General features: G+C 48.3%; 9 protein-coding genes across 9 annotated transcripts; 6 read left to right on the top strand and 3 right to left on the bottom strand.

The window, feature by feature from the left end:
* Positions 1-142: 142 nt before the first annotated feature.
* F9C07_1212 (mitochondrial carrier domain-containing protein) lies at positions 143-1234 on the top strand (the record flags this gene model as incomplete). Its single annotated transcript, XM_041288344.1, has 3 exons — positions 143-276; positions 374-793; positions 850-1234. 3 exons carry the CDS (start codon positions 143-145, stop codon positions 1232-1234), a joined length of 939 nt encoding a protein of 312 aa, XP_041140763.1.
* A 508-nt stretch (positions 1235-1742) lies between these two features.
* On the top strand, positions 1743-3616 carry F9C07_2228020 (kinase-like domain-containing protein; the record flags this gene model as incomplete). The annotated part of the gene is made up of 4 exons (XM_041288345.2): positions 1743-1875; positions 1936-2392; positions 2458-2756; positions 3504-3616. The coding sequence occupies 4 exons, from the start codon at positions 1743-1745 to the stop codon at positions 3614-3616; spliced, it is 1002 nt and encodes a 333-aa protein (XP_041140764.2).
* A 3173-nt stretch (positions 3617-6789) lies between these two features.
* F9C07_1079290 (nucleotide-diphospho-sugar transferase) lies at positions 6790-8339 on the bottom strand. Its single transcript, XM_041284090.2, has one exon. The coding sequence runs from the start codon at positions 7979-7981 to the stop codon at positions 6911-6913; it is 1071 nt and encodes a 356-aa protein (XP_041140765.1). The 5' UTR covers positions 7982-8339; the 3' UTR covers positions 6790-6910.
* Positions 8340-9880: 1541 nt separating this feature from the next.
* On the bottom strand, positions 9881-11854 carry F9C07_2199784 (cytochrome P450; the record flags this gene model as incomplete). The annotated part of the gene is made up of 5 exons (XM_071509467.1): positions 9881-10214; positions 10254-10429; positions 10493-11331; positions 11353-11403; positions 11464-11854. 5 exons carry the CDS (start codon positions 11852-11854, stop codon positions 9881-9883), a joined length of 1791 nt encoding a protein of 596 aa, XP_071365797.1.
* Positions 11855-12405: 551 nt separating this feature from the next.
* Positions 12406-13617, top strand: F9C07_1207 (peptidase C13 family-domain-containing protein; the record flags this gene model as incomplete). The annotated part of the gene is made up of 1 exon (XM_041284085.1): positions 12406-13617. The coding sequence occupies one exon, from the start codon at positions 12406-12408 to the stop codon at positions 13615-13617; it is 1212 nt and encodes a 403-aa protein (XP_041140767.1).
* An 841-nt stretch (positions 13618-14458) lies between these two features.
* On the top strand, positions 14459-17094 carry F9C07_2228016 (CDC45 family; the record flags this gene model as incomplete). The annotated part of the gene is made up of 2 exons (XM_071509812.1): positions 14459-15232; positions 15289-17094. The coding sequence occupies 2 exons, from the start codon at positions 14459-14461 to the stop codon at positions 17092-17094; spliced, it is 2580 nt and encodes an 859-aa protein (XP_071365796.1).
* Positions 17095-17179: 85 nt separating this feature from the next.
* On the top strand, positions 17180-17659 carry F9C07_1079298 (uncharacterized protein). Its single transcript, XM_071507494.1, has one exon. The coding sequence runs from the start codon at positions 17265-17267 to the stop codon at positions 17523-17525; it is 261 nt and encodes an 86-aa protein (XP_071365795.1). The 5' UTR covers positions 17180-17264; the 3' UTR covers positions 17526-17659.
* A 134-nt stretch (positions 17660-17793) lies between these two features.
* Positions 17794-19381, top strand: F9C07_1205 (putative dehydrogenase; the record flags this gene model as incomplete). Its single annotated transcript, XM_041288347.1, has 3 exons — positions 17794-18574; positions 18644-19107; positions 19181-19381. The coding sequence occupies 3 exons, from the start codon at positions 17794-17796 to the stop codon at positions 19379-19381; spliced, it is 1446 nt and encodes a 481-aa protein (XP_041140769.1).
* A 749-nt stretch (positions 19382-20130) lies between these two features.
* On the bottom strand, positions 20131-22408 carry F9C07_2199781 (poly(A) polymerase pla1; the record flags this gene model as incomplete). The annotated part of the gene is made up of 8 exons (XM_041288361.2): positions 20131-20202; positions 20341-20458; positions 20509-20623; positions 20668-21277; positions 21334-21545; positions 21609-21983; positions 22049-22197; positions 22260-22408. The coding sequence occupies 8 exons, from the start codon at positions 22406-22408 to the stop codon at positions 20131-20133; spliced, it is 1800 nt and encodes a 599-aa protein (XP_041140770.2).
* Positions 22409-22528: the final 120 nt, after the last annotated feature.

Here is a 22528-nt window from a genome sequence, read left to right as displayed (position 1 = left end):
TCCTCTCCTCCCGGATTCAATTTCTTTCCATCTCAATCCCTGCTGAGCTTCAATTGCTTGACATTTCCCTCCCATCTCCCCACTCCTCTCTTCCCTTTTTCTTTTTGTGTTTAGAGCAGAGTACGACTCTTCATATAATATAATGTCCGCTAAAGCTGAATCTCCCGCCCCCGCTGCTCCTCAGCAGCTCAGCGGCCTTGCTCTCTACTCCAGATTCGCCTTCGCTGGTGCTGTCTGCTGCTCCGTCACCCACGGAGCTCTTACTCCTGTCGATGTGTAAGTCCAATTCGGTCGCCCTATTGGCATTGAATGCGCCTTGTTCCGGCATTCCGGCTTGAAGTGTCCGTACTGACGTTCCCTTCTTGCTTCGTAGCGTCAAGACAAGAATCCAGCTTGACCCCGTCACCTACAACCGTGGTCTGGTCGGTGGTTTCCGTCAGGTTATTGCCAACGAGGGTGCTGGCGCTCTCCTGACTGGTTTCGGCCCTACCGCCGCCGGTTACTTCCTCCAGGGTGCTTTCAAGTTCGGTGGTTATGAGTTCTTCAAGCAGCAGTGGATCAACCAGCTCGGTTACGAGACTGCCTCCAACAACCGCACCGCTGTCTACCTTGCCTCTTCCGCCACTGCCGAGTTCTTCGCCGATATCGCCCTCTGCCCTCTTGAAGCTACCCGTATCCGTCTCGTCTCCCAGCCCACTTTCGCTACCGGTCTCCTGAGCGGTTTTGGTAAGATCCTCAAGAACGAGGGTGTCGGCGCTTTCTACTCTGGATTCGGTCCCATTCTTTTCAAGCAGTAAGTTTGCACGTGTATTTCGGAGCTTGGGGAAGCAAGTCTAATTGAAATTCTAGGGTTCCCTACACCATGGCCAAGTTCGTCGTTTTCGAGAAGGTCTCTGAGGCTATTTACCGCGGTTTCGACAAGGAGACCCTCTCCGATGGTGCTAAGACTACTATCAACCTTGGCTCTGGTCTCATTGCTGGTTTCGCTGCCGCTCTCGTCTCCCAGCCCGCCGATACCATGCTGAGCAAGATCAACAAGACCCCCGGTGAGCCTGGTGAGGGTACCGTCTCTCGTCTCATCAAGATCGGTAAGGAGCTTGGTCTCCGTGGCTCCTACGCCGGTATTGGTGCCCGTCTCTTCATGGTTGGTACCCTGACTGCTGGTCAGTTCGCCATCTACGGTGACATCAAGCGTCTCTTGGGTGCCACCGGTGGTGTTGAGATCGGCAAATAGACTATTACCACATGACTAGTTTGGTGTACTATATGCTACTAGATTTGCGTTAAAAATATCTGTTTGCAATAGATTTCCCTTCGCGATTTATTTCTGTGATTGCAGTTGGACGATATCCACAACAAACCGGTACAGACCGATCATGCTATGGGTACGCTGTAATACTTTATTCTCTTTTCATGGATGTTCGGGTAGTGTATCAGTAATGATGTGCACTCCTATCTTATCGTAATGTCAAATCGGAAGGCGGTATGCTTCATCGTATGAGATCAGCTGTAGGGAGGAGCATCATCCTACGAACGCATCCTCATGGCAAGTACTCTAGGATTGTGTATCCACGACGGAGTAAGCTCCCGATCTATTGAATGCTCTGCTGCTCGCCGTATGTAATATCTTCTTTAGTGCCCTTCAAAAACACTTGTCTTCTAAATCAATCAGATAAACGATTTGGGGCTGGCTTTTCCTCAGTGATGGCAGCCCATGGGACCGGACAATGCAGATGTTCATCATGGAAACCCAAGACGCCAATCTACCTCTTCCAAACCCATTCTTAGTCCGAACGCATTACCGCATTGCAGCCTCCTTACATCTATTCCATGTTGAAGAACGAATCGCTGAGGGTTGGCCGTCGCCCCCGTTATGTATGGTTCACTGATCCCCTGCATATAGTACTCTACGGCTGACTTAGCCACTTTTGATAGTCCAATTGAATGTAGCGACACAGAAAACATTACGCTCTCTCTGGCATCTCGTGCCTAGGTTTATACGTGTCCAGTGCTACCGCGTCCTCCTGAAACTAGGCAGCCATTGCTACCCACGATCTTTCACTGGCCTCGTGTACCGGCTGCCGTTCGGACTGTATGCCAAAGAATGCAACCGCTCTCCTCGAAACGAAGCTGAGACACTACAATTAGTAGAACAGTACACTTCGATTCCAGCACCGCTCTGGGTGGATGATTACCAGGGGACGCACCCCGTCTTCATCATGACAGCTATGCCCGGACAGCCACTAGAAGCGGTCTTTCACCGACTCTCATACTCGGAGCGCGAGCAGCTGTCGAAAGACTTGAAGAGTTTCTTGTTGCAGCTGCGGTGCATTCCGAACCAGACCTCGTACTGCTTCGGCAACAGTCATGGTGGCCCGCTGAACGATCATCGGTTTCCCTCCGGCACATGCGGTCCGTTCCATTGGATTCTGACTTCAATGCCTTCCTTGTTCATAGCTACGTGAGTAAGGAGACAAAGGATAAGATTGCGGCCGTCCACGCCCATCCGTACCGCTCTGTGTTCACTCATGCGGACCTGCACCCGAGCAATATTCTTATTGATCGCGGACGCCTGTCTGGAATTGTGGACTGGGAATGTGCCGGCTTTTATCCCGAGTACTGGGAGTTTACTAAGCTTATGTATGGTGCAGAACGATTCCCGGAAATTCAAGACATCATTCGTGATGCATTCGGAGAGGGTAATTATGAGGAGGAACTAAAAGCTGAGAGGCTACTATGGTATGACACGCCGCTGGGTATATAGTATCCTTCTTATGGGGGTGATGTAGTACGGACGTGTAAGAAAGGTCTCAATGAGAGACTTCTAGGACAATATATAAATATAAATATATTATCACGGTGTGCCTGTAGATAACTACTCTGAGTTTCTGTCTAATTCTCGCCTGGTTTCCTGGGCTTTCTACTATATATATAGCATAAGTAATGCATAATTATTATCTGTATATCCCAGTTGTTTTGCTTATAGTGCAGTGGAAAGTTTTTAAAATACTTATCTGACTTATGATTCTATCGATCTGTTTATATTATAGCTTTCCTTTCAAAGTAGGATGCTCTAAATCAGCCCGGTCTATTCGGGTATCTCAAGTACATCGACCACATCGACTACACTCAATCTACTCTAGTTACCTTAATCCACCATAAATCTTACCCTTAACCTGTTGGCTCTTTTATTTCGATCTATCAGTTTAGAGTCGTGTAGTGCTGAGCTCACACAAGCCGATCTAGAGCTAGCGATATCCACTTACAATACTGTAATTAGATAACGTAAGCCATCTACATCTTACTGTGATGGTTGAGACCTGGTCGATTGGGTTGTTCTGAGATATTATCCGGTACCGGGATATCAGTTCAGATCCCCATCATCGCCTTCGGCACAGTAAGCTCGATTGAGGATTTGCCGATTGCTATGTCACCATTCTACATGTATGAAACTTAGACAACATAAGTATAACATACCAAGCTCAGAGATTGATGTCGTATAGCCTTCCAGTTCGTATTAGCTGCCTGCGGCGTGGGATCAACTGACGCGGTATTGAACAATCTGCTCATTGAGAATATCCCCAAGTATATGCGTGGTACCGAGCCTCCTGGGTAATCTAGTGGACTCCAGGGTATTTGTGGTGACAACGAACTTTGTAAGGCTTGACTTGTTTCCTTGGATAAGTTGCATAGTAGTTGGGGGTGGAGCATAGCGCTGTTAGGGGGTAAGTTTCTCTGTGCGTTGGTGCCGAAGGCGGGTGATAGGCTTGCGTAGCAGGGAGCGGATGGGAGAAGGAGGGTGGTGGTAGGAATACTGTCCCGATGGCTGCGTGAAGGGGTGAGGTAGGTCACGCAGCTCTGAACAATTCTAGTTAGTATACACTGTATAGAGTTAGATGCACCCTTATGGAGATTTTATGTGGTGTTGAAGTTGTCTTTCAGTCAAACCTGGTTTGGCATCGTTTCCGTATTCAGACTACTCTGATATCCCCTCAAAGCCAAACCACTATTGCGAAGATGAAAGCAATGGTCAAATGCATTACAGGTTGTGAAAGGTAACCCGTCAAGGCACAAAAGGGCGTTCGAGGAACCGTAGGTATCCATAAGCATGAAACTGGGTCTTCAAGAGAGTCGGAAGGAGATATGTGGACGATGTAAAGAAGACAGAAAAATGTTATCACGCGGCTAATGGCAGAGATCTCATTCTAAAGGGCACGGAACAAAGAATCTCTGAGATCAATAAGCCATCTACCACATTCATGGCAAGCCAGAAATTTCTGCTGCGCTCACGTCAACAAACTCTTTCATGTATCGCCAAGGGTGTCCATGGGAAGCTAAATTCAGGGCTACATATGTTCTCCATTATGTTTGCCAGATGGCAGGCCTCTATTGGAGGGGAAAATGACTGCCTATCTTCGAGTAGATGGAGGAAAGGCGCTAACAGAAGCGGGCTCTTACCGCGTCTTCTTCGCCCCGCAGCGTGCCTACTCAATATACCCTACTTAGCGGCATATGCATCTTGAAAATAATAGTAGTGCAATATTTGTAAGTGGAATGAGGGAAAGGAGAACCGCTGCAGACTACATCTACGACACAGCATGGGAGAAGTATCAAAGTATGTAGGGCGTGCCCTAAGAAGCTCTCGGCATCAGAATAAGGGTGTGTTTGCGGTTCTTGGGGCATGACTGTGGTATCGTCTACATGATCCATAATTGTGAATACGGCCAACATCGGTATGGGAGAAAACCGGAGTGCCTCCGGGCAAGGTGCCCCATCGAACTGATTGTGTGGATCAAACCACAGCCCTTCCGAAAAATGTCCACCATATCCCCTTCTCCGGTCACACCGCCGGGAAACTGATCAGTGAAATCAGGGGACTTGCAATTGGTAGATGATGGCGTGGGTCTTCATGTATAATAGAGGGGGTACCGGTGGATAACTGTTGCATTGAGCAGGATATTACCCTTGATAGGGTACAAGTTGTAATGGTGTGTTAATGGGGTTTGCTATGAAGCAGGAACGAGCCGCCAGGATTTCGATCGCCATGTATGTAATTGGTTAGAGTAAGTGATTGGTCCTGTGTGATGACGAGATAGTAGATCTATGCATAGGCTTGAGAATTACGTGCAAGCCGCTAATGTACAACCCAAGCACAAAAAATACCCTGCTATAGAGAGTGTGGGGTCTTATATAGCGATTACCTTGTTTGGAAAAGATATTAGTTATAGATATAACATACAAGAACTCTTGAAGGCGCCGTGATGGGAACAGTGGCTATACCTACACGTATTATGTACAAGTATCATGGTCCTCCGCCATGTTGTTGTAAGAGATCTACAGGCAAACCGTGTATAATTTGCGATCATGCAGTAAAATAGTTGTAAGGTCACATGTTCCATGCCACAGAAGAACCTATAGTACATAGCTCCACTACTAGAATATACCCTTTGAGGCAAGAGAGTACAGTAGGTGGACTCCTGAACTGCATGGAGCCCGGAAGAGGTGAAACATGCATCCTAGACAGGGACAAGGCAGTCTGGAGTTACATCTGGAATGAGCAAGTGGAGACGCAGCGATACATGAGGCGTGGACAGAGTAAGAGCGAACAACCTCCGACATTAACGATTAGGGACGGTCAAGGCAGCCCTGCGATCGCGGAACTCTTGAGAGTCAAGGCAGAATCGGTGGGGCCCTTTTTGAAAGCTTGGCAGGAATATCGATTCTTCTTCTGGTTAGCTTTACCGCATCCGAGTCCTTCCATCTTTCCCGCGCTTCGTACGCCTTGCCTAATTGGGTCACTTCCTCTCTGCTCTGCTGGTGGCATGTCAGAACAATCATTCGACTTCTCCTGGATCAGATACTATGTACATCACTGTAGTACGATACAAGAAGAAGCATATGGGGTTTTAGTACATCGTAATCGATTGACTGACCCACTCCTAATGTTCATGTTCTATACCTTCTGATGAGTGAGAAAACCAGCATGTCCTAAGCAAAATGTAGGTCAGCTGGTATTCGGTACCTAAATGAGCACTATATGATTCAAACTGTTGAACTCTTGGCTAGGTCCTACGGAATACATCTAAAGATACAGTATAACCTACTAGAAACGTTGAGATATAGCTTAATCAACATATACCCCACTTGAAACATCATACTGTTTCCCCTTCCAGGAGTATAAATGCCAATATAAAGTTTGAGGTCCGAAGATCAGCATTATGGAGTATACTCTGTAGGAATCTCGTTTGAAGTTTGAACACCTTCCAAACGCAGTTCGCATTGATTTGACCATGTTTCATCCCCTGAAAAGCCGATGTTTGTGGCCAAGACCGAGAGGCGCAGCATGTTTTACTCCCTCCGCACTGCGGCACTGCCTCGCTGAAGTGGATGCTTCGGTCAACCTACAGGGGAGAGCCCCAACGGTTCTAGGGTTCGACAATCGCAACAACCCCACAAGGGTCCCGATCAATAAGGCTTTAGGGTCTCTGTTTCTGATAGGATTTGCTCCCATTGGCAGCTCTACGTCGAATGTTGAAAAATTACTAAGCGGAAGAGTTTCATCAGTTTTTACGGGGCATATGGAAGTTTTACTAAGCCACCACATAGAAGCTTGTAATGGCTTGGATTGTCTGGGGATGTTGCTGATACACGCTGTACTAAGGCATTAATCCCACTCCCCCTATATTCTTGTTACTGTAAGGGGATATCTCTGTTTCTTCAAAGAAAGTACTCCATTGTGTAAGCAGTTAATTTATTGCAGAGCGCTAGGTATATCTAATTTTAAACATATAGATTCAAGGGAATCAAAGCTTCGCGCTGCCTTGTGCGCGGTAAAAGAGGGTATAGAGCTAATGTAGTATAGGATGAAGCAAAGTGAGGAAGACAGAAGAAAGAGAGAACGAACGAATCATTACGCAAGGCCTGCTTCCTCATCTTGCCTATCTAATATCAATGTATACTTTGACCGTCTTCTTCTGACTCGTAACATATAGATCGTCAACACCAATAGGCCGAGTGCAACTGCCCCGAGACAAAATTCACGCCAGTGTTTGTAAACGTAGCTGACTGCCGCTACATCGTTTCCATGCCAGGTGGATCCCGGGGCATGTCCAAAGAATGAGTACGCAGTGGTGTCGTACATCATGGAAGGCAGAATAGCAACACCATGTGGCATGGTAATTTCCTCACCCGGGCCATCTTGCACTTTTCGAAACCACTCCGTCAAAATACTGCTGAGATACATCGGACCCGTTGTGAAAAACACGGTGATATACTTGGAGAGGTAGAAGCCGTCGTGATCATGCAGACTCAGGGCAAGTTTGGTGATGAATGGATGTCCTGGGGTACTCGCCATCAGGTCATTGCTGACACCGTATGGTTGGGTCTTGGGCATCCAGGCAGAGAAATCCAGCAGCGGGTCCAACGGTCGGCGACAAGCTATATCCATGTCGATATACACCCCCCCATAATGCCACAGTAGGAAATAACGGATAGCATCCGCTCGTTGAATGTTGTATGGATAGGCATCGTAGGTAGGAAGGAACCAGTCAAAATGGGTTTCGATGAACTGACGAGAAGACTCGTCAGTCCAGAAGTATTGCTCGTAAGTGGGATTCAACACGCGGCATGACTCGTAGGTCCCTTTCCAATGCGAAGGTATATCTTCCGTCTTGTACGTTCTGTGGATGATTCGTGGGATAGAGGCAGGAGAGGTCTTGTTGTCTGCGGCATCGAATTGGATCGGTTGACCAAGATTGATAGACTCATTGAGTGCTGTAACATAGGCAGGAGAAAAATTGTCTAGAGAAAGTGAATGGGTTTTAAGGTTGTCAGAGAATTCAACAAACGAATGTGTAAGAGATATTAAAAGAAAGAATAGAGAGGTAGTAAAGAACGAAAGGAAAGGGTGCAGCCACACAAAATTCAAGAGGGTAATGAAGGAACTCCAAGCCCTGCGTAGAAGCCACCCCAGTGATTCCATGGTAAAGACAATCTTCTTTTGACCTTACCTCTTGAATCTTCCCCCATGTCTACAACGAAAAGATTAAGTATCGTCTTTTGATATACTCAATTTACTCCTATCGTGGGCCAGGTGCAAGATGGCTGAAGGGACTGGCCCACTTGGATCCGCTGCAGGTGTTGGCTTGGATATTTGCCCGTTCATGTTAGATTGTTTCAAGATACACAACAAAAACGTCTCCACCTCCCTGTATTGACTAAACTCAGACCTCTGGCGGGGCTATGCCAGGTCAGTTTCCTCAAACAGTACGTGATAGGCGTCGCTATCCATAGTTGACTTGCTCTATCCTTTGTTCCGGGACACAGAGCGTGTCGCCTGAGGGAATGTATTTCCCGCACTTTAATATTTTACTGATCTTCTGAATGGGTGGCGTGACGACGACACTATAGTCTATAGGATTATCAAAACGAGAGGGCAATACTAAGAGTGAAAATTCTGATGGACCGACTCAATCCCCTCCACGACCTACGCTAATCGCTACACAAAGGAGGCTACTACAACCCAAGTGCTTGGCGGATTGAGATGCCAGTCTACTGAATACTGTACTATAATAGGCGCATGCTCTACCAAACTAGCTAACTTTCTAGCTGCTTAGGACCCTGTCCTTGAACGGTTGGAAGTGTAACGTCTATTTTGTGTAAAGTTCAGGGTCAGGTTTACTCAAGTGCCACAGATGTCACTTATATCCAGTATAATATATTGAAACTAAGGATTGTGGGCCATTTGGAAGAGAAATAAGTCTATTTACGAAAGCACGCTGCAATGGCTGGTGTAGCAGTCGGAGAAGAATGATGGATCTCCAGAGATCGTTGGCCAACCTCCACCAGGCCGGTTTGCTACTGCTGTGCATATATTCATTTGAAGAGCGGAGGTTGCTCCAAGGGCGACAACTTGCTGAGGGCAAGTAAACAGAATGTAATCGTCCACATCGCTGAAGCTCTCTATGATGGAATGACCATGAGACAGCTACAGTCCTGTCACCTGTGCAGGCATACATGCCCTAAAAGAAAATTCGGTACACTCTTCTATGCTCCTAATCTACGGATCACGGACAACATCGGCTCTATTTCTAATAGAGTCTATAAGAAAAGGTGCTATAGCCGTTGCATGGGTAACAAGGCCGAAGAGTTTGGCTCGTCTGACCGCGATGGCCAGGATCAGTGAAGGGGTTTCTGTTCGACAGGTGGCATCGGTGATCTTCCGAACTATGGTTCGTTCCTATCTAATGCTGCACCGCTGTTAGAAATGGTATCTATCCAATATTTGGTAATTTGAAGCAATCAAGCCGATGATGCCTTGCTGCGCCTCGTCAACCCCCTGATTTAGGGCTGCGGGAGATGCTTGGCGACTTTCGTTAAACACCACCACTCACGGCATTGGGTTGAACTTATCACAATCCACCTTCCTCCCCACTACAAACCGTGGGACTGTACCTAGAGCATGGGTTGGGCCAAGAAAACCATAGCATTACCCTATCCTGCTGTTAGCGCCCTTGCTTGCGATCCATCCACAAGCCTCTCATGCGTTTTGCTATGTGCAGCAACCCGATTCTTTCTCCCAGTTATATACAGAACTTTGCGGTTACGTCGCTTTCATTTAATCATAATGATTGTTTACTGGTGGCTATCATAATGAGGTGTTGTGTGAACAAGTATAGAGGCTTAAGTCTGCTGCAATATCGTTGCACAATGTTTCCATCAGAGACACCAACGGAATCTCATATCGAAAGAAGGTGGAAAACGCCGAAGAGGGAAAGAAAGAAGGGCTGCGATTGACAGTATGGGATGACCCAAATGTGACACCTAAAGCAATTATGGCACGTTCTCTGTCCATATTAACTGCGACTAAGCTACATGACCATCAAGCCTTGCTAACGCACCGTTTCTGGAACAACAGCGGTACTTCATCACGCATCGACAGCGTGATAAACGCAGTACTTTCCCCTAAAACTTTCTCCGCCCTCCGACGCAGATCGTCCTCGGTCTCACGCTCATTGGATTTCGCCAACATAACGCGATACTCACGAAAGATGATGGCCATGGCAACTACAAACTCAACTTGAGCAAATTTCTTGCCTATACACGATCGGAAGCCGTCGCTGAAAGGGATATATGAGCCTCGTACTGGCTTATGGATTGTGTCGTATTCCAACCCTGGTCCGGACAGACCACCTTCCTTATTCTTCGCGAGGAAGCTTCTCGTGTTCTGTTTGTCCCATCTCTTGGGATCGAACACAGCTGCATCTGGGCCCCAGTACTCTTCGGAATAATGAAGCCCACTGGCATTGACATTGACGTAAACATGCGGCGGAAGAAGGTAAGGCTGGTTATGGTACGTGATATTGACTGCGGAGTCTCCCGTCCACCGGGGAATGCCTGACACTGGAGGATACATCCGAAGTGTCTCAAGCTAATGGACTTTGTGATCAATCTCGGAACAACGACAATCACAAAGGCGGGTTATGCCACATACCATTACGCACAAGGGGCTAACGAGCTTTGGGTAAACCCGTCTATAATCCCACTCGACAGGGTTACGAGGCTCGTCATATGTTGCTTCTCGAATTCCCTCGTACAGATACTCTTGTGCATCTTGATTGAGAGCAAGGAGCACAAGAGCAAACCGAAGAGAAACAGCAGTGGTTTCATGCCCTGCGATTGTGAATACGAACAGATTCCCAAGTATTTCATCCTCCGTAAGCTCAGGGTCAAGTCCTTGGTCTTTATCTATCTTCTGTTTAGATCTGACTAAGCCATCAATTAAATTCTGAGATAGGGTTTCTTTTGTTTCAGCCGTCGATACTAAAGCCCGCAGATACCTGCCTATATCGTCGAACGCATCAAAGTCTTTCTTGAAAAATGGCAGTACGGACCGTGGGATACCTTTGGGAAGGAGGCCATTAGCTATGAACATCGAGGTGATATGCTTATTCAAGTACTCCATCGCAGAGCGGAATGTGAAGTGGTAGCCTGGTAAAGGTGTTATGGCATCTTTGAACAAGCCTTCAGCACTTTCAGTCGAATTTTCAAGGCCGGGTCTGAACGGAAGCTTCACTCCGTATCCAACACTGCAGATAATATTGAGAGTGAATTTTAAGATATCCTCTCTAGTGTCTGTCAGAATAAATTCGGACGCTGAAGAGCTTCGAGAGTACTCGTCCTCCCAATATTGCACCATTTCTTTGGTCTGGCGAATTGTTTCCTCCCAAACCAAGGCGCTATTTCTCTCATTGAACGGTGTCGCTGTATGTCGACGCAGATGTGCCCATTGAGAGCCTTCAGACTGTGATACATTAGCTGAGACTCTGAACACTCGATATCAATGCAGAAAACCGTTCGGACACCTTACTGTGACAATGTTGGGACCATACATCTCCAGAGCCCCTGTAATGTGGCTATCCATTAGTCTTGCGGTAATATGCGAGTCACGTCAACATGATTTACCATATTGTTTGATGGGCTTTGGGAAACCATGACGAGACATGCAGATCTGAGAGGCTACTGAGGCGTCGCACACCATGCAAGTTGATACGGATGGGGTAATAAGCATATAAACTCCCCCATACCTCCTGTGGAGACGGTCTCTTGCTGCCCAGCGCGTTTTGAAGGCGCTACCATAGATAAAATCGGCCAACTTGGGTGAGAGCCACGTGTTGATCACATATGGAACGAACCGAGTCTCGAAAAGAGATAAGAACAATATATTATGCGACGAGATAGGAAATGAGACGTATGGCAATCCGATCTTCCGCGCAAGACTCCAGTGTCGAAGGAAACAGAGACCTAGGTAGGCAGTATAACTGATGAATAGAGAAAAAAGGATGATCCCCAGCATGCTTCTGCGATCTGTCAGTAGCAATAGCCGAAAAGATGGAAATAGTCTCGACCTCTCTGTTAATATAGACCAGGAGCCAAAGCGGATGATTATCCCGTTCTTATTTAAAAAGACCACTTTCCTGTCACACTCTCCGATCAACTTACTGAAGCTATCCCTACAAAGTACCGTGACCTCAGCTTGTACTACTTCTACTATTACTTCACTCCAGTACCGCCAAAGACGTCAATGTGATTAGTAGGAACTCCGCTTTTGTCTATCCTTTTGTTGCCTCAGGCTGCGAATCTTTCCGTTTGTGATATTAGGTGCCTCAGGCGTTAACTTTTGAGTTTCGATTGATGCCTGAGTGATCTTCCCGATGTGGCCCTCTTTCTGGCTGTCCTTTTCCACATGAATTGATAAGGATACTACTTACTACATTACTTCTTCATATGTATCCACCTACCTAGTTGTGCCCACTCCTTTATTGCACTACTGTTGTCGCCCTTGTCTGTCGTTCCTCACGCAACCTCTCTCTAGTTCTATTATGATTTGACGTTCGAGCGCTCACTATGTCTCCATACTTTGGGCTCCTTAGAGCCCTTCCCTTCCTCCTCACTCTCTTTGCGTCTTTGGCTTCATCTGAGCATACGTCAAATTGGGCCGTTCTAGTTTCGACCTCGCGCTTTTGGTTTAATTACCGCCACCTCGCAAATGTCCTCTCGCTGTACCGTACCGTCAAGCGCCTCGGAATCCCCGATTCGCAGATTATCCTGATGCTCCCCGACGATATGGCCTGCAACCCTCGCAATGTGTTCCCTGGAACAGTGTACAGCAATGCGGATCGCGCAGTCGACCTTTACGGAGACAATATTGAGGTGGATTACCGGGGCTACGAGGTAACCGTGGAGAATTTCATCCGTCTCTTGACCGATCGGCTAGACGAAGATGTGCCACGGAGCAAACGCCTTGGCTCTGACGCTGGAAGTAATGTACTTGTGTATATGACCGGACATGGAGGAGACCAGTTTCTCAAGTTTCAGGACTCCGAGGAGATTGGAGCCTGGGACTTGGCGGATGCCTTCGGTCAGATGTGGGAGAAGAAGCGTTATCACGAGCTACTGTTCATGATCGATACCTGTCAGGCCAACACAATGTATACGCATTTCTATTCGCCCAATATCATTGCCACCGGGTCCAGCGAGCTTGATCAGTCATCATACTCTCATCATGCCGACAACGATGTCGGAGTTGCAGTGATTGACCGCTGGACGTACTATGTGCTCGAGTTCCTTGAAACTCAGGTAACAAGTGCGAACTCTAAACTGACACTGGGCGACTTGTTCGATTCGTACGACGAAACCAAGATCCACTCACAACCCGGTGTGCGATGGGATCTGTTCCCTGGTGCCGAGCAGGAGGGCCGCCTACGGACGGTGGTGGACTTTTTCGGAAATGTCCAGAACATTGAGGTTGAGAATACCACCGCGACTGACCCGGGATCTCTAAAGGAAGACCTTATTGAGATTGCGCGACTGGTTGAGAAATGGCGTGCACGCGATCGAGAATACTTGGTCAGTCAAAACGACTCGTCGCTTCGCGCAGGTAATGACAACTCCGGATTGCAAGTTTCTTTATCACCTCACTCGGCGAGGAAGAATTTTGAGCCTGCCAAAATGTCCCAAGAAGCTCCTTGGGAAAAGCGACTAGTCGGAGCTTCTGTTTTGGGGATCTGCGCTGCTGTCTGGCTGACTGGATCGATCTTAGGCAGGTCCTCAGTTTGATCGTGGTCTGAATCTCGACCCAACTATATATTTCGTGTCTCTATAGTCTTATTCTTCTGCTCATCCATGGCATTCAGTTGTGCTTTCCTATACTACCAGCGTACAGTGTGACTACAACCTGTGATCTTGCATTATTTGATACCTAGTTTCAGGAGTATTGATAGGCGTTGTTGGATTGTTATTTTTCTTTTCTTCTCTCTCTTAATAGATGCCTTTTTCGCACATAATGGACAGACTTCAGCTAGATCTCTGGCATTGACGGCATTTCAGACGCTCTTCATCCTTGAATCTAATTAAGAGTACAATTCATCTACCTCAGATCTATGTATCTCAAGAAAACAAAGAAGCAGAGAATGTCCTTGTGCATTAATTCTTCTTTTAAGATTCTAGTGTGATACTGAGAGGACTGTTTACGACAAATCCGACTAGGATCTGTCGACTAGGATCTGTGAAAATGTTTGACCTACTTGTTAACTATCGTTATATTATTTACTATTATCTTTCCCTTGCTTATTCTCTGACTAGTAAGTTATGCGGGTCATGAATGATGTTTTATGCCAGGAAATTTAATTTATTGAACTAAAAAGCGGGCTTGGCGGCAATCTCCGCACGTGTGGCACGTCCCCGACGCGTCTGGACATTCGCGACGAATTGCTTTTGTTACCCCAAGAGACTCGCCAACACCTGGGAATGGAGCCAACCAAAACACCATTGACTTTGTTTGTGTGAACAGTCCGTGGTTTGATTGTTTCTCAGCTTAGAGCAGGGCCTCTTGGAGGCCTAACTTCAGTATCTGTTGGCTCCTTCGTTCACGTATCGTTCGTCGACTCCCCCGGCTGCCATGTATCTACCTCGCCAGCTTATATCGCACCTTTACCTACAACTCCTCCGATCACACCATCCGCTGTCTCCGCCTGTGTTAATTCTTGTGGCTCTGGAGCCCGATGCGCTCTGTGCTTGTCGAATTCTCACTGCTCTGCTAAAACGCGACTATATACCCCACAAGATCCAACCAGTTGCGGGATATGGCGACCTGTCTCGTGCGGGGGAGGACCTCGTTAAGCCCATGCAGACTACTAATGGTGGTAGTGGCGGCGTGGTAATATGTCTAGGCGTGGGCGGCCTGGTGGACCTGAGCGAGATACTTTGTCTCAGTAACCCCGAGGATGATGTGGAGGATATGGGCGGGGTTGAGGTCTGGGTGTTTGATGCGAGACGACCGTGGAATTTAGCCAACGTCTTTGGTGGCGAGCCCATGCCAGAACAAGCGCTAGGCGAGATTGATGCCAATGCGCGACGGAAAACGCGAGGTGTGAACAAGGGATGTATCACACCGTCATACAAATCAAGTAGTGGGGGTATCGTGGTCTACGACGATGGGGATATCGAGGAGGACATGACCAAGGAGCGAGAAGCATATTGCGCATTGGTAGAGATGCCGGAGGTAGATGAAGAGGACGAGGAGGATCTCGGTGATGATTCGGGCAGTGAAGGGGAAGTAGACCAACCGTCTAGTTCGGATTCTAGAAAACGCAAGTCATGGTCGCGGACGGACGATGAGGATGAATCTGACGAGGAGGACGGGCCGCCTCGTCAACGGAGGAGAAGCAATTCGGTATGTTCTACGTGGGGTGGGCAGTCCTTAAATTGTGGTACTAATGTAGCTTGTAGGGGTCCTCGCTTGCTTCTTCCCCAACTCGCCAACGGCCCAGAGCGCATGATCCCTTCCATTCGTCACGCGCTGTCACACCAGTATTAGAATCGCCGTCGCTTGCACAACCTAAACAGCCATCCGCGCGCTCGTTGAAACGGCGCCTCCTGCGACTAAAACGAAAACACGAGAGTGTGCTGCAGAATTACTATTCCTCCGGCACCTCATACTCAGAACCTATATCGTCTCTTGTGTACTCTTTGGCATCGGAGCTTGGTCGCGAAGACAACGACCTACTCTGGCTTGCCATTGTCGGTGCATCTAGTTTAGAGCTTAGCGGCCGTACAATGTCTGGGGTCGGTATCTCCAACTCGTCGGAATCTGGAGGGTCAGCTGGCTGGGGTGGAGAACGGGGTGAGCGTATACGACAGATTTTACGAGACGAGGTCCATCGACTGAATCCGCCGGACCCTTACGAACGTGATCGAGATATAAGAGGAGAGATCAACGGTGTTATCCCAACCACGGCAAAGTCGCCTACAGATAAATCCATTCGTCTATCGCCTGAACCTAGATTCATTCTTATACGACACTGGTCGCTATATGATAGCATGCTCCACAGCCCCTACTTAGCATCACGATTACATGTGTGGACCGAGAATGGTAGGAAACGACTTAACAAACTCCTAGCTAAGATGGGCATCAGCTTGAGCCAGTCTCACCAGAGTTACACCCATATGGACATGGAATTAAAACGAGTACTACGTCAACGCCTCCTTAAGTATGCACCAATGTACGGCCTGGATGGTTTGGTACCCGCGGAGGCATCTGGACATGCTGCCTCTCGTGAGGGATGGGGTTTCGTGCGCTGCTGGGGCTGGAAGGCTTGTTTATCTGCTACCGACGTGGGTATCATCATTGGCGCCATGCTCGAGGTCGGGCCAGAGGAGGCACTTGGGTCTTGGGACACAAAACACCTGTCGCGACCAAGGAGTGCGCCCGGATTGAATGGCGCCGACTCTACCGAGTCGGATCTAGCCAGTATTGTGCCCCGATTCTGGTGTGCATATGACGCCCTATCTCTAACCTCCGAGTCACCCACGCTTCTCCTAGAGGCACTCCCCCTTGCTCAACACCTCCACCGCTCGATTTTACGCACCGGAACTTCTTTACTTGCAAAGCATCAGATTCGACACTTGCGTGCGTTTCGCATCGCTGTTGTCAAAGATGGACCGGATGTCAAGTTGTTCACTAACCCAGGGGCGTTGACTAAGTTGGCCTTGTGGATTGCCGAGGCAATTCGGGTACAGGAGCGGGAGCGAGGCGATTCAGTTAAGATTGGGCGCAAGCGTGCAACAGGAACCCCTTTGGTACTGGCCGGACTGGATGAAGATCGAGACCTTTATGTAGTTGTCGGTACTGGTGGGGGAGGTGGTGTGGTTGACTTCGCCGCTTTGAATAAACAGCGAGAAGAACGTCGGAAAAAGAAAGAAGCCAAAGAGACGAAACGAAAGGAAAAGGAAGAGCGGCGAGCGAAGCGTGCGTCAGAGCGAGCTCAACGGGAAGCGGACGGTGAAGAAGACTTCGAAGAAAGCGAAGAGGAAGAATCATCCTCTGAATCGGAGTCCGAGTCGGAAGACGAAGACGATACACGCGCCGATAAACATCTTCTGCGGAACCGTTTTGGAATTGCTTTCCAAGAAGTTGTCCAAGAAACCAACACTCGCGTTCGTATTAACAGCTTTGATCACTGCGTGGTCGAAGTGCAGAAGGAAGACCTCGGAGCCTTCCTTGAAGCCTTGAGTTTCCGCAGTGTTGTCGGCTAAATCGTCGCTTATGACAGGAAATATGGGACTGTCCCATTCTGCTTGCCTTCACTAATACTATCTCGAATCTCTTTTGTTGGGGCTTCCTTAATGACCGGTTCGGATGGATGGGTGGGTTGCCTTTCGTTTCTACTTATTTTTATGATGAGATCTCTTGAGCATTGCGTGCGATGAGACTTGAGGAGTGCAAGGGAACGGTTTCTGCTATTCACAATAAAAGGGAAGGAAGGACATGCGTAATGACTGGTTGGGATCTATACGATCATTCTTTTCTTTTCTTTTTCTTTTTTTTTTTTTTTCCTATTCTCGTTTGGATCAACTGCATCTGCATCATTGTCATAGTCATGACCATTTTGCATCTTCTCTGCACATGTCACGGCGCTTGCGGTGTTTTTGAGAGCCCTATATTCCTTGTTCTTATTTTCCCCTGATTGCATTATTCTGTTAGACTGATTGGATCTTTCAATGAGTGATCGTGCTGTGGATAACAAGCTGCTAGATTTTCTCTTATACTCTAGAGAAAGCCCGAAGTTCAGTTTTGGCTATAGATCGGACTAGTCTCCGATCCTCTCCCCCGCATTTGCTTCCTAGTCTGTGGGGTTGAAATAGAGAGCTTCTCCCCTTCAAAACCATAACAACCACCATTCTTTGAATTAAATCAATTAATATTCCTTAAATTCCACCGGAAAACGAGCCATCATGTCAATCCCACAAGATTATCCTATTCTACCACGCGAAAGCACACTAGCTCAATTGCCCCCCGCATATCCTGCAGACACGCAAGACCAGATCTCCCAACACCTGGCCTCCTCAACCCTCAACCGTCTAGTCGTACTCGACGATGACCCCACCGGAACACAAACATGCCATGACATCTCCGTGCTCACCGTATGGGACATCGAAACCCTAACCGAAGAGTTCAAACAAGACTCCCCAGGATTCTTCATCCTGACCAACTCGCGCGCGCTCCCACCCCTCGAAGCAGAGAAACTGATCCGCGAGATCTGCGAGAACGTCGCGCAAGTCGCCAAATCCGCAGGAGAGACAGTGGACATCGTCCTGCGCGGCGACAGTACATTGCGGGGCCACTTCCCGCTCGAAACGGACGTTGCGCAGTCCGTGTTTGGGGACGCGGACGGGTTGGTGCTAGCTCCTTTCTTCTTCCAGGGTGGACGCTTCACCGTCGACGACGTGCATTATGTGGCTGAGGGGGAGAACCTGGTCCCGGCGGGGACGACGCAGTTCGCGAAGGATGCCACCTTTGGATATAAGAGTTCGAACCTCAGGGACTATGTCGTTGAGAAAGCGGCCGGGAGGTTTCAGCCGGAACAGCTGCACTCGATCTCGATACACGAGATTCGAGTAGGGGGTCCTGAAGCAGTCTACGAGAAGCTGATGGATATCCCCCGGGGCGGTGTTATTATCGTCAATGCCGCGGCGGAGTCCGATATGCATGTCTTCGTTGCCGGTTTGTTATTAGGTATGTAGACCAAGCCCTCCCCCCGGCGACCTATTTCTCGTTATCTACCAGAAAACTAACCCGCAACAGCCGAAGCAAAAGGGAAACACTTCCTCTACCGCACCGGCGCAGCCTTCGTATCCACCCGCCTCGGAATCCGCTCCAAATCTCCCATAACAGCAAGCGAACTCCAACTCCCCATCCCCAGAGAAACAGGCGGGCTAATCATCGCCGGATCCTACGTGCCCAAGACAACAGCCCAGCTGAACGTACTCACCTCCAAACGCGGACAAACAGGGCAACTCGCCATCCTCGAAATGGACGTCGAAGAACTGATCGCATCGCCGGAAAGCGCTGCGGGCGCAATTCAGCGGACAGTCCAGGAGGCCGAGTCCCATCTCCAATCTGGCCAGGATACCTTGGTCATGACGAGTCGCAAGTTGATCACGGGAGATAATGAGCTATCGTCGCTAGCTATTGGGACGAATGTTGCGAGTGCCTTGGTCAGTGTGTTGAGGCAGATTCAGGTTCGTCCGAGGTATATTATTGCCAAGGTTAGTTGTTTTTCTTCTCTCTGATATGTTCTGGGAGTTGGAAGTTTGTGTGGTCAGATACTGATGGTTTTAGGGTGGGATTACGTCCTCTGATGCTGCGACTAAAGGCTTGAATATGAAGCGGGCTTTGATTGTTGGGCAGGCGGCGCCTGGGGTGCCTTTGTGGCGATGCAATGAGTCCACTTCGAGACATCGAGGTGTTCCTTTTGTAGTTTTCCCTGGGAATGTTGGTGGTGAGTCGACGTTGTGTGACTTGGTGGAAGCCTGGAGCTGATTGCGGATTGTTATGTGTTATATATATACATGTTGGACGTAAGTAGATGAAGTGAATGAATTTTGTACAATGCCTTGCCTGTAACGGACCGAATGGACTAGGAACCAACGTGAATTGACTAACTACTTACAAGTACATGGCATTTTGGAGAACACTAGTTGTGACTGGCGGCCCGTAGGCCACGAAAAGACATTCTTTATTTCAACTAAACCTAGCTAACACTTACACCAGGCCTAACTGAACAGCAAGGTGATATGTACAGTCTCAAACCACCCGCAATGTAGACCTACAACCTCCGTGCGATGTGCAGTAACAGGAAATAGAAATTTGGGGGGATTTGTGAGCCCAACCGCGTAATGCAAGTACGATCAACCGCCTCCTCTGTCACGAATGCATGCAATGAGGTAGTCGCTCGGTGGGCAAGATAACACAGAAATAATGTCTGTGTGGTCAAGAAGGAAAAAATGGTAGTAGAAAGAGAAAAGAAACCAACCTTGAAACTCCTGAGATCAGTTGCAACAGTGCGTCTCGGAGGACAAATCACTAGATCAACTGTGGGTGTTCTTTTTTAGTGGATTTCAACTGGGGTTATACTAGGAGATGTCCACCCATTTACTACATATCATCCGATCCGGATGCGGTTCTTCAAATGGCTGCAACGGTGACTGTTGATGTCGGGCATCTCACTCACGAACAGATCGGGGACCTGCCCCATCGTGGTTTTGGGCCTAGTTACAGTTGATAGGCACTCACGCAGGTGTTGCTGTATTGGGCACTCCGTTGGACGGAATCTGACGTTTCGCAACCGGAAGCGATGGATCCTATAAAGAAAAATCAACGGTTGATATCAGTCATGTTCAGATGCTAGAACTCTTGAGCATCGCCAAGCGCGGGGGGTCGAATTCCGTAGAAGTAGCTTGCCGTCCATAGTCCATTCGAATTTTCTTGTATGCACTTACGTCCAATGATTCGATGCCTCGTTTCTGACCGCCCGCTCCGGATTTCTTGATAATCTTCTTCTTGGGTCGCTGGGGACGCGTTTCTCCTGGTTGAAAGACATCTTCGGGAAGGTCGAAGCTGATCCGAGTGTCAAAGTACGAACCTTGGAATCCAGGTGAAACACTTACTTCCGCACATGGATGATGGTCAGGTCATTGATACCAGGTTGATAACCAGGCCAAGAGGTACAAGTCGACTTGAATATCTGGGCGTCGGTTGAAATATCCAACGACCGAGATTGACCTTCTCAAGTCAGTGGGATCAGACAGGGTTATCGGCCAACGTACCTGGCTCCAATGGCTTCAGCTCCAGTCCGATATAGTATGTTGTGGTGTAGATGGTCCGGCTCTCGCCATTGACCTTATTCTCCACGGTTTCTGCGACATCTCGTTTTTCGATCTGGCTGTTAGCCGCGGCCTGATGAGCAGCGTCGTTTATCTCATCGGTGGTCTCTGTTTTTTGTCCCTTATCTTGATACTTTGTAGAGCCATTCTTCACAGCTTCGGCCTCCTCTTCGCTGCTGACGATATGAACCCTTTCGAAACCTTTGGGGAAGGGGTGAGCCACTGCGATGGTTGACTTCCTGTCCAGAGCTCCGACCAAATGTCTAATCTTTGATTCAACAAGTCCAGACCAGACCGCTTCTGCTTCTTTGGTTCTGCTCGACGCGGTTATACTGAGATAATATTTATAGTCGCGCGTGAAGAATGAATGCCTCGCGAAGAGGTCATTCCAAGTGTTTTGCTTCAGGAAGATCTTGTCTACGATATCGCCGCCTCGTTGCAATTCGCGAAGGATAACAGTCTTGGTTGACATGGAGACGTTGTGCGTAGCGCACATTGAAGGGTACGCGGGGGTAATTATCGGCATCAGGTGAAAGCGGTCACCATGATAAATCTACAACCAGGTCAACGACTATCCAGAACCGTCAAGCGACCAGTTGCGGCACCCACCTTCGGATTCCAGACTTTCATCTGGAGAGGGCCATCCTCGATTGGCTTCAACAACACGGGTTGAGGCCAAGCCCATTTGTTCATTATACGGAAAAATTTGCCCACAATCACCGACCCGGTCGCCTGGGGGTATAGCTGACACACTCTAGCTACCAACATAGCCCAAGCAACACCACCGGGGAAGCCCACTATATTAGAGTAAATGGCCCTGCCTATGCATAGGGTGGAACGGTCAGCTGGCAAGCTTTTTAAGGATCAAGAAAGATGTTTCTTACGTTGCGCCCAGAGTTTGATGGCCCGTAAAGCCAGACGGAAAGTCTTCTGTTGAGGTACAAGCTCCAGAATCTCGTCAGTTACACGAGTACCATTGAGTGATCGGACCTCTTTTTCATCCAAGCCTCTGAGGTAGTCATTGTTTTTTAAATCAAGGTTGAGTGGAACTGAAGGGACGATCAGGCGGGCATAAATCAAGTCGATACTAATACCGGAGAACTCAAGTTTGATAATAGGTACGAAGGCATCTGGAACAGGAGTCATCTTCTCAACAGCCCCTTGTGGAGCCATTCTTTCAAGAACAGGGGGGAAATCTGAAAAGAAATCATCGATGACAACATGCTTCGGACCAACAATCAAGGTATCGATATCCGACCCTGCCACGAAGCGCAATCAGTATTCCGGATACCAGAAAACCTATCAAGAACTACTGGCGACTCACCGGGTCCGTAAACACCCAAGCGATAACTTCCATAAGTGAAGATCTTTCCTCCTGCAGCCTCCACTGCAGCAGGGGATAATCCCTTCTTTCGACTGACGACTTTGACGAACTCTACCGTGACACGTTGGATAAGCTGGAGGGTATTCTTCCTGTGAAACCAAGACAATGAGCGCTTATGTCGAGCATCGTGAAAGACTCGCGATCGCCTTACCTGTGTTCGGTCTCTGCAGGGCTTTCGAAGTTGTTCTGCAACTTCAATTCAGAGATCAGATCGTCATTTGCAGCGAGCTCATCTGGGGTCGGCAAGACTGTAGAGATCGGAGGAGTAACTCCCCATTGGCGAACTGGTGGTGTGGCCATAATGACTGTCTAGTTAAAGGTACAGGATCATGCGGTGCTTAAGTCTTGGAAAGCGGAGAGATAAAAGACAGGAAAGTTAAGAAAGAACGTATGTCTTTTGAAATTAGGAAAAACAAAGGG

This window comes from Aspergillus flavus, chromosome 1, assembly GCF_009017415.1.
Source record: "Aspergillus flavus chromosome 1, complete sequence".
In the NCBI taxonomy this organism is placed as follows: Eukaryota; Fungi; Ascomycota; class Eurotiomycetes; order Eurotiales; family Aspergillaceae; genus Aspergillus; species Aspergillus flavus.
Note: the sequence above shows the minus strand (reverse complement) of the source record. Positions and strands in the feature narration are given on the sequence as shown.

What these genes read in the sequence shown, in the direction of transcription:
- F9C07_1079290 (XM_041284090.2), bottom strand. Translation starts at nt 7,981, where the DNA reads ATGGAATCACTGGGGTGGCTTCTACGCAGGGCTTGGAGTTCCTTCATT.
- F9C07_1079298 (XM_071507494.1), top strand. Translation starts at nt 17,265, where the DNA reads ATGAGACTTGAGGAGTGCAAGGGAACGGTTTCTGCTATTCACAATAAA.